General features: G+C 48.7%; 1 protein-coding gene across 3 annotated transcripts in view; it reads right to left on the bottom strand.

The window, feature by feature from the left end:
• ALPK3 (alpha kinase 3) overlaps positions 1-10665 on the bottom strand; it is a 34513-nt gene that overhangs the window by 10180 nt on the left and 13668 nt on the right. For 2 of the 3 annotated variants that reach the window (XM_055819395.1, XM_027780032.2), the window contains exons 3-4: positions 4176-4293; positions 1880-2888 (exon numbers count right to left, since the gene is read on the bottom strand). In XM_055819395.1, the coding sequence (XP_055675370.1) occupies positions 1880-2888; positions 4176-4293 (1127 nt within the window). Of the gene's footprint in view, positions 1-1879; positions 2889-4175; positions 4294-5250; positions 8137-10665 lie in introns of those variants that run through there. The other variant, XM_027780031.2, reaches the window with a different exon arrangement.

Raw genomic sequence — 10665 nt, 5'->3', positions numbered from 1 at the left:
CTGTAAAACTCTTATATGCCTCTAGTTTGAGTAATAAAATTATCAATTTAAGTTAGGCAAGAGCAATCACCACGCAAATTCAGTTTCTTCCTTGCTCTCATGCATGAGGATGTTCAGATCCTGGCATTTTGGAAAGCCCTTCTGCTACAGATAAATCCAGCTCAAAAGAAAAGTCCTGAGCACGAAGCCCAGCAGCTAGTCCCAAGGTGAGGAAGATACTTATGCTATGACCTTGTCTTGTTTAAGAGAGATTAAAAAAGAAAAAGCAACCCATGTCCTGGGGAGTGAAAATATCCTCAAACACTTCAGAGTCAGCTTTAAAGGGCTTTAAAATGGCTTATCTGGTCACACGGAAGTCTGAGCCCTTTCCCCAGCATCACTACTAGCTGATGCATTCAAATTCAAATCAAAAGCATTCCCTTTTGTCTACTCAAAGGCCCACCAGCTGGCAAGTTACAGGTTTCCCTCTGTAAGTGGGTTTTTGAAGAGGAAAATACCTTTATGTATGTCAAAGGCTCAGAGATGACAGCCCAAGCCTGGCTACTACACACCAACACTTTCCGTCCTCCTTAGGAGCAAGGCGTGTAAAAACGCAGAGGGAGAAAAACTGCTTTGTCATGGGCTCACATGCACAGCAGTAATTTCTGTAGCAATATGGAATGCTGATGGGTCAAGGTTAAACATGGGTTCAGGGTGCTGCACTGTGGCAAGGCCAGGACCCAGATGCTCACTTCACTGCTTAACATAGCATTACATTACCAGTAAATGATTTTCCTGCCTACGGGTAAAAAAATCCAGAAGAAAGAAATTTTTTTTCACTGGAGCAACCAGCAGTACCACTTTCTGTATTATGCATGTTTCCACAGCCTGAAGTATTTGCATTACCTACCAAGGGAGATGGGCTGCACCCTCTGATCGTGCTGAAGTGTTTTAGTCTGTACTGAAAGTGTACACCTGCCATAGCTCAAACATCAAATACTGACAGGACCTGCAAATTGGACTCAGAACCTTTTAGCACAGAAGGGGTCATTAAAGAAAAATGGGAAATGAAAAAAGACTGGTAACTTTCAGTCTAATATTTTCATGGAAAATGCTTCAGGTTGAGTGACAAAAATAGAAGTTGACTAAAAGATGCAGTGAGGGTCAGGAGCAGGTGCTGTACCCTGGCACTGTATCAGCACCACAATGAGTCTTGCAACAGAGTTTTTCCAACAGAGAAGAGCCAAAAAATAGCCCAAATCTACTGTATACATGCTGCACTGTATTTATAAATTTATTAATAAATTTATATATAATTTATAAATTTATACTATTTATAAATTTATAAAATTCAATGACCTACGTGGCACAGCTCATGTGGTATACCTAGCACGCTGTGCTCATTTGCATGGGGGGGGCTCATTAAACACCGGCTGAAGTTCAGGTGCAGTTGCTAAACTGAACATGTCATCCGTCTCACTGCCTGCCATAAGCACAAGGCATCCACCCCCAACTATAAATAGCCATTCAGTGCTCCCTGCTTAACAGATTTGGAAACATTTTGGATGAGGTCAGCCTACAGATTAAACAAGAGAGCTCACAGCATGCCCCAGGCCACCCAGAGACCAGCTGCTTGGCTAGAGGGCCCTGACATACATCTTTGCCTCACCACCTCATCTGACAGTTATTTGGAGATGGGGTGGAAGCTCTGTTGTCTGGGCACAAAAAGTCCAGAAAGACCTTTTTCCTGGATGCTTTTGCCAGTGGAGAACTATGAAGCCTCAGCAGCAGATCCCATGGGATACATGCAGCCTCTCAGAGCTGGTGCCACAATACAATGGTGCAGCACAAATATTTTCTTGTTACAACCCCTGTGTTGGCTGTTTTCTGTCCTAGTTACCTCTGGACTGACGGCTTTGTTTCCTTCCAACTTCTGGGCTTGGTGCTGGCCTCTTTGTCCCTCAGACGGCACAGGTCCTGCCTCCATCACCTCCGAGGATGGCAGAGCATCCTCTGTCTGTCTGCTGACTGCTACAGGCTGCAGGGCAGCCTTGCTCACAGCCTCTTCCTTGGCTCCCACTTCCTCTTCCCCTGCTGCTGGCTTCACTTGCTTATCAAAATACATCTCTTTCAAAGAGAAGTGCATGTCGCCATTAGTATCATGATTCACAGCTTTCCCAGGCTCTTTGACTTTTGGACTCTTTTCCTCTTCTTGATCATTTGCCACCCTTAAACGTGCACTCCTGCGTAAAGGGACAGGAGGGGCAAACCTTGGATTTAGAGAGGGACTGGCCCTGTCTCGCCCACTTTGTTCTCTCTTGGAAGCTTCCTGCTTCACTGCGGGAGGAGCCTCCACCTTCTTTTTCTTTTTAGCTGCAGAGTCTTTTGCCACTGGCTTAGTTGCTAGGTCCTCCACAGTCTCGTAGATGTACGCAAGAAAGCTGTTCCCATTCTCCTCCACACTTTCCAAAGGGGCATCTCCATTGGTGGTCACCTCTGCTTTCAAAGGTGCTATCAGTTTGTTTGGAAAGCCTGTCACCGCATTGACTGGCTGTTCCTTTGGCTCATTAATAGACTGGGAATCTGCAACATGCACTTTTGCTGCATCCTCCTCCCACCTAGAGGCTCCTGACTGGAGATTCAGATCCCTGGCCAGCCGCCGCTTCCTCTGGAGCCGATCAGGGCTCATTCCCTGCAGCTTCTCCACCTCCACATTTTCTTTCCCTCGTTTCTTGCCTTGTTCTATCTCTTGCAACTTTTCTTCAGCTTTTCTCTTAATTTTGTCAAACCACTTCTGATGGATTTTGAATTCCGTCATCATTCCCACTTCCAACACACCAGAGCAGGACACAATGCCTTTGTTATTTCTAGCTGAGGCCTGGTAAATGCCTGCATCTTCTTCTTGGCACCTGGAAACCAAAAGCTCTGCATGAGACCTGCCCATCCTCCCCAGGCACTATGGCTGGGCACACAGGCATACATGCTGTCCCACTTCTTGCTCCACAGGGGCCAGAAGACAAAGACATGGCCCTTGAGGTACCTGTGGTAGGCCTGGAGCTGGCCTCCCTCCCCAGGCTCTGCCTGTTCTCAGCACTAGCAGATAAGCAAGTTGGATGTTAAACCAGTACTCAGCTCTGCCCTGAGCTGTAACTCTGATAAGAGGGCTGTGATTGAGGAGGAACAGCTAGCACCAGGCGTCCCAGCTGTTCTTGGCCATATTCCTCTGCAGGATCTTCTCCTCTTAGCTCTTCACAGCCTACATGACATTTCTGTTCTTCCTCCATTCTACTACCTTACTACAGCCTTCCCCCTTTGCTTCACAGGCATACACGTGCCATCTCTGCTTTCACCCCTCAGGAACGCCTGGCCCATGGAGATCCCTGCTCCTGGCAGGAGGTGAACCAGCCTCTGATGGAAACCTGGAGCACATCTGAGGTGGCAGAAAAGCCAGGCTAAAAGCATAAGGATGACAGGACTATCAGCAGTACCAATATTCTGCTCTTTCAGACAGTGCTACACCTTCTGACATCCCAAATCCAGGACCTGAGGTGCAACACATCTCTGCTTGCCAGGGACACAGATGGTGTGCCTGGCTCTCCAGAAATACGGTCCTCGTTTAAAGTTAAAAGAAGCTGGTAGTCAGGGATGAATAGAGGTGGCCCTCCATCCAAGTGCCAAAGCAGCCCTTTCCTTCCCTGACCTCACAGTGAGAGCTATGAAAGGTCCTTCTGGGCGAGGGCTGCAGCCCCTCTGTCTCTTTGCCGTTGCCTAGAACACTCATATGAACTGTTTCTGTCCTTGTCCTGCCTGATCCCCCAGACCATCATCCTGGTGGCAGCTAGTACTTCCCCTTTGCTCACCTTCGCCCAACCCTAATGCTCAGCTCCTATCTGGTGCAGCTATAGCACACATTGCCACCAGCATTGAAGGCTCCAGAGAGAAATTTCTCCTGACCTTCCTCTTGCTTTCAGCACGGCAGCTATTCCCAGATGCAGTAATGGATCTCATGCTGATGTGATCAGGCAGTCAAAGAGCTGAAGGGGAAGGGACAGCCAGGAACATGGTAATGGGGAGCAGAAGGGGCCAGCCTGGGTGCTGCGGGGAGATCACTGCTGACAGCCAGCTCCTCCAAATACTGAAAATGTGCTTGGAGCTCCCATCACCAAATCCAACCACTCTCCAACTTCTCTACTCACTTGTACAGCTGCAATGTGTGGCGATTTCCATGACGGAATATCTCATACTTAGGTAAGCCACAGTAGCGGTCCATCTCTTCATCATCCTTATACCATGTCACCTCTGGCTGTGGGTATCCTGGGGAGGAGACATGTGGTATATTAGGGCGTGAAACATTGCAACCAGTAGCACAGCACACCTGCTCCTGTGGGGACAAGGTATCAACAGCAAAACAAAATGCTCCAGCAGAATAGGATACATGTTATTCTTGGCTCACTGCATTCTTTACATCACACAGCAGAAAGTGTTGTCAGTGGAAACCCTGATGGGTTTATCCAAGTCTTTTATCACTCCTAGGAATAGGGCTATTTTTGAGAAAAAAATCCCAGCACTTCATCCCTCATAGGGGAGTAGATCACACGATCGTCTCCTGTAACACTGGCTGGGAGAAGGTGAGCATACTGTCACTTTTATAGGAAGAGGCATGTTTTGCTGAGACTAAGGCCAAGGTTAGAAAACAGGCATCCACCCCTCCACGGAGCTCACAGCTTTTCACCAAGTGTCACAGCCTGTAAGATGATCCAAAAGTTTCCATTGAACAGAAACAACCTTGATTGCATCACAGCCAGTCTGGTGTCCTACAAATGTCACTTGACAACAGATGTCATCTGCCTTTTCAGTAAAATGACATCATGATGTGCGTGACTGGCTGGCTAGCAGGCTGGGCATGCAGCCATGTTCCTGCTAGCAACAGGAGTGGTGGATCAGCATGAGTGCCTGACATGGACCAGGGCTAGCCACAGACCTAGTTTTCCACTAGCAGCAGCTCTTGCTCAGAATAAGAGCAGTTTTCAGGGGAAAACTGCTCAAGCTAGTGGCCAACATTGGTTCCCAGACTTCACACAGGGCTCTCCACATAGCCAAGCTGACCCCAAGGGCATGGGATAAAAGTTTCAATGATCACATCATGCCTCCGCTTAAGTTGATGTGCTCAACAGTTGTTCAAAGCCCCAGGACAGACATCTGAAGCTCATCTCCTGCAAACGCCCCTGCTGGCTTTCTGTGCTGCCAAAGCGAGTCCAGCACACTGCTTACCTCCACCAGTCCCCAAGGGTCTCCCCAGCATCCCAGAATGGAGCCAGAAGGTCAGGTCTCATTAACAGCCCTGGCATGGGGCCAGCAAGGGCTCTCCAGGAATATCCAATGCATCCAGACTCTGGCTCTGAAGTGGAGAGAGGGCAGGGACAGGGCACTACCCACCTAACCTGGACCCTTCCCAGCTGCCAACCTGACCAGGGCCCTTTTCATTTCCAGGGTCAGGAGCCTCCTATTTGCACCAGCCAGAGACGCTGGCAGCTTGTAGCAATGCCTGAGCCCAGCTTACACCTGCTCCCATGAAGGTCCCATAGTGGGAGTGAAAGACCAGGAGCAAGGATTCATCAGCAGGAATTCACCCTGGTTTTGGCCAACTCAACATGCCTTTGACTAGAAAAGCAGCATATACCAGATCTCCTCTTCATGTATCACTTGGCCGTTCCTGCCACAGTCTGCTCTTTTGATATACTCCCTATCCCCATTCCTTGCTTGCTGGGGCTCTCCAGCATCCTCTGGGGCCTCGAGGGACTTAGCCCCCTGGAACCAGACAGGGTTAGGGCAAGTCTCAAAAGAGTTTTTCTTTCCTGCTCTTTTCCATAAAGAACAGCCATCCCCATAGCCCAGATACCCCTGCAGACTTGATTTTCCCCTATTATCTTCTTTTGCTCATTGAGGTCAGGTAGATGCCCTGCCCCTGGCATCGACCCTCTCCATCCCCACTGCCCATACACCTCTTGCACCCTTTCCTGCCTCATTCCCCTCCCACTGCTACCATCAGCAGCTTTGGCTTTCTGTTGGTTAGTACTTTGTTCCTACTCTTCTGCAGGAAGCTAAGTCATGACTTTCTCCTGAAGCCCTTCTTGCAAGGCTCTCCATCTTCCCCTTTAGTCCCCATCTTGCCATGGTCTGCTCTCTGCTGCTGCTCTGGCCCTCCAAACTAGTTTGCATAAGTGCAAAGCCCTCAGATACTTACAGCTGAAGCAAATGAGCCCTAAAGTGCTAACTGGAGGAGGCCACAAGTGTACCCTAGCGATGGGATCACCAGGGATCAATGCTGCTGCTTATGTTTTCCGTAAGTATTAGCTACTGACTATACTTGGCAACTGTACCCTGAGCTGAATAAGCATGTGGCTGTTTCCTTCTGGTCCAGGGAAAAGAAACAAACCAATTTTCATACACAGCTCACACTTTGCCCAGGGCAACCCCAGCCCTCCCAAGGGCTGTTCTGCATACAAGACCTTCAGGAGGCCCCCACAGTTCATAATGCAGGGAGCTGGCAGGTAGATTCTCCTAATACTCTATGAACAGCAATCAAAGGGATTCCAATTCTGGGAACTGCAAGCTTATCATTTCCAAGAAACCTGTGATGTTGTGTTCCCCCCCGCCCCGTGGCCTCTGAAGCCGATTCCTATTCCCAGCTGACAACTGCCAGAAAGAGCTGCAATTTCTATAGCTGTGTAGTGGCTCCATGAAAAGATTTTCCTCCTGTTAAGCCTAAACGCCCTTTGACCTGTAGCATTTGTGTCCTTGAGGCTACCTGCTCCCTACCAGGGGCTACCACCATACCAGCCCAGTACAGACAAGAAGGGACTAGCCCCTGCTGCAGCCTCCAGCCTGCAGTGAAAGGGAGCTACAGGCAAGTGATGGCTGGAAACCTGTAGGCAGAGGGATGCTGAAAGGCTTCGCACCTCCCATGCGGAAACAGCGGCCCCAGCTGCCTGTTCAAACAACAGCTGTCCCTCCCTAGGGGCTGTAACTGGAACCAAGCAGGGAATGAAGAGATGCTGTGCAGGGGCAAGGCTCCCTGTACTCCACTGGAGGGGAGCTGCTGCTGACACTGTAGGCATCAGTCTTCAGGCTTCTGAGCAAATAAAATTCCCCTAGCTCACAGGGTGGGGAGGGCAGGCATCACTCCTGGGCACACCCCCTGCAACCACAACATCTGTAGTTAGCCCAGCTGCCATGACAGGCCAGTTTTAAGGGTGCCAGTGGGACAGGGTAGCTGACCCAAGGGCACCATCAGCAGGTACTGCCACACTGCAGGGCACCAGTTGCCCACCCTTAACATAAGCACATTGCTAGAGAGCAGCCATTCATAGATCAGGCACTCACCCTTCCAAAACCTGTCACTCCTGTAGACCCACTGTACAGCTGGTGACAAGAAGGATTTGCTGGCAGCTGGTCCCATGTGTTCACCAGCAAGTGCCCCCCAGTTGCAGACAGAGTGGTGCTGGGCATTCCTGGGGAGGAGGGCAGGTGTCCACTGCACATCTTTGAGCCCAGCAAAAGTTTTTGGGAAGCATGTCTTCCAGAAGCATTGCTCCAGCATGATGACCAGCTACTGCAGGACCCAGGAGACTTTTATATGCAAAGATTTAGGTTTTTTTCATGGAGATTGCCAAGTTTAGATCAAATATTTTTCCCCCAAAGTTGTTAGAAGTCTGGGAATTCTTCAGAGCTTTGGTGACCTTATCCAAAACAGTTATTGCAATAGTTATCCAAAATCACCTAGAGAAACTCCATTCAAAGCAACTTTTTTGGGGCAGGCAGCAGTTAGCCTTCTGAAACTTAGGAAGGTGGAAAGTTTAGAACAATTACACAGTCTCCAGTTTCCCGTTTCTGCCTTACACAAGCTATGTGAACTAAGGGCTTCAAGCAGTTTTGGGAGGAAAAGTCATGGTAAGATCTCATCCTTTCTGGCTTTATCGATTTAAATCTCCCCATCACCTGAAGACAAGGAAGCATCCAGTAATGCTGAGAGGAGGAACAGATACTCACTAAGAGCAGTAGCTCCCCACGCCACCAGCCTGCGTGCTCATTCTCCATCCCTCTCTTGCACTGGCTGCCCCAAATCCAGGCATCCTCGCCTCCCACCAGCTCTCTGTCTGCTCTTGTACTCAACTACCCCATTCCCAAACCCACCCATCCACCCCTCTCACAGCCCCTGCATTTCTCCAGACATCCTTCATTCAAGCATTTAGTTCTCATCCTTCAAACATTTCCCTAAGAGGGCCACAAATGCAACAAGTTCAGCTTTATGCTTACTAAAATCCTCATCCACTAGGCATGCGATTCTCTGCTCACCTGACTCCAGCTTCCTTCCCCAAGCCCTTTCCCTTCCATAGCTCTACAATAAAACAAGACTGTTTCTGGGCATGTTGCTTTGTTCCTGTCCCCTCTAGGGATGTGCTACTCAGAGTGCAGATGCCCACACTGATCAAGCACCTGCATAGCATAGGAGAGGTACCAGCCTGGACACTTCTTCAAGCACAGGCACTGACCCATGAAGGGAGTGATGGGACCTAGTAGCTCCTGGGCTGATGATTTGGGTAGCCAGGTCAGAGGAGTTGAACCTGCCTAAGGAGGACTGAAACAGTGCTGAAGAGGCAGTTGTGCAATATACCTGGCACTGACACACAATGGTCTTTGCTAGATCCAATCATCACCTCTCCCAGTTGGCCTCATTCCCTAACAAGCAGTCACAGGCCCAGGTCCCTTCATCCAAGCCCCCACATTTCACCAGCCAACATCTCTCCTTCCCAGCCAACGCTGTAACAGCAATGACTGAAAAGTTGTAAAATTATTGTAGTAGCACCTCCAATAAGGACCACTCTCTGAAGAGCCCAATATCCACTCACTGAGGAGTACTGTGATGAACCTTGAGATCCTGAAGTCCAGACAGACCCACCAACAAAAGCACTCAGTGCAAAGAAGCATGGTGTGCTCTGCTCTGTAAGAAACTGCACAGTAAATGGAAGTGCTCTTGTTCCCTTTTTCACATCTCTCAAAGGATGAACTAATTTTGTCTAAAAAAGAAAACACGTCATAACTGATGCAAGATTTGACCCAAAACAATCAAGTCAGATGTACTAGGGACACTGGTAGCAGGCAGAACTAGGCAACAGGAGGAAAGAAGGGCTTGCACAACCACCCAAGAGCATCAGAAGTCTGCCTCTGCCTGACTGGTGTTTTTTTTTCTTGCCTGCACCACCCAGCACATTTTATAGGGACTGGCTCTTCAAACAGTTGTATCTTGCTGCCTTCCTAGGACACGTCCAGCAAGTCACTGGTATTCACAGAAGTGGGACTACCCTGTAACTCTCGTTATTGGTCAAGAAGCAGCAAAAAAAAATATTAAGATGTTATTGTAGGTCACATATCCATGTCTGTGGTTTAGAGTCAAACAGGAGCAGCTGACAGTCTGCCCTTTGCCTCCTGAGAGTCTATGAACCAAAGTGTCCCTGGACTCCAGCCACAGCAGGACTGAGCTGGTTCCACTCTGATCACTGGCCAGGGATGCAACTGCCACTTCCTTTCTCCCCATAAGGTCTCCCAGTTGAATGTAAACATCATGGCATGGGGAGATATCTGAACTGCTGATCAGACTTTGCAGTTGGAGTTTGCTTTCCACCTCATGCCCCTCTCTCCCAGAGATCCCCAGCTCCTAAAGCAGTTCACAGGACCACATGCAAGAGATTACCATATAGTATAGGTGGTCCAGGCTGCTTTTAAAGGGCATTTCCATGAAAATTCCTAGTTTTATAGGTTTATTAATTTAAATGCATAAAGACATCCCCCAATCTAGTCTACCAGGTACAAAAATATTGTGATAGGCTACATGCTGAAGATGTTCATTTGACGCTTTCCTTCACTTGAGTAGAAAGTTAGACCACTATCAGTTCAAGTTTTCAACTGGTACAGTATACCAGGTTGCACTACACAGCATCAGCAGGTCATCCAAAACTTGAAGGCAGCATCCTGCCTACCAAGAGCAAGGATGAACTGCAAGAAGGGCTACAGACTGGATAGAGAACAAATCTGTCTCTAGAGGTTGATACTTCAATTTTGATACAAGCCGAGGAGGTTGCCCTTGGCAGCATAACTCCTGTGCAATCTACAGTGAAGAGTTTCTCTATCTTTTCCAGGTGAGATGCTGGAAAGGACATGGACAAGGTCTCCTTGCAGGGCTGACAAGCATCTCATCCCCATTCCTCTTGAAAGGGGACTGAGCATGTTGGGCATCACACCTGCAGGGTGCTTCCCAGCCTCCTGTCACCCATCTAGTCTCATGGGTGTACTAGAGCTCAGCTGCACAAGTGCACCTCACCTTGAGAGAGCCCATGTGGAGCTGCTGGAATCATCCAGACTTTGGAAGAGATGAAATTTGTTAAGAGGGAACTATCAACCTCAAGGTGCAGCTGGTGAAGATTTAAGCGAGTGAGAGAAGCCAGGACTAGGCACTTTAAAAGAGGTGAGAAATGCTGAAAGGGAGAGCAGTGCTACTACATGTCCTTGCAGTAAGCAGCCATGCCCTGGGTCTGCAGGACTTCTACACTTTCAGGCAAGGGGAAATGGAAGAGAATTCTATCTGCTGTTACTCAAGATTTCCTAACACAGCTAACCATGACTTACTTT

The sequence above is a fragment of the Falco peregrinus genome, chromosome 1 (assembly GCF_023634155.1).
Source record: "Falco peregrinus isolate bFalPer1 chromosome 1, bFalPer1.pri, whole genome shotgun sequence".
NCBI lineage: Eukaryota > Metazoa > Chordata > Aves > Falconiformes > Falconidae > Falco > Falco peregrinus.
This window is presented reverse-complemented; position numbering and strand designations above follow the sequence as displayed.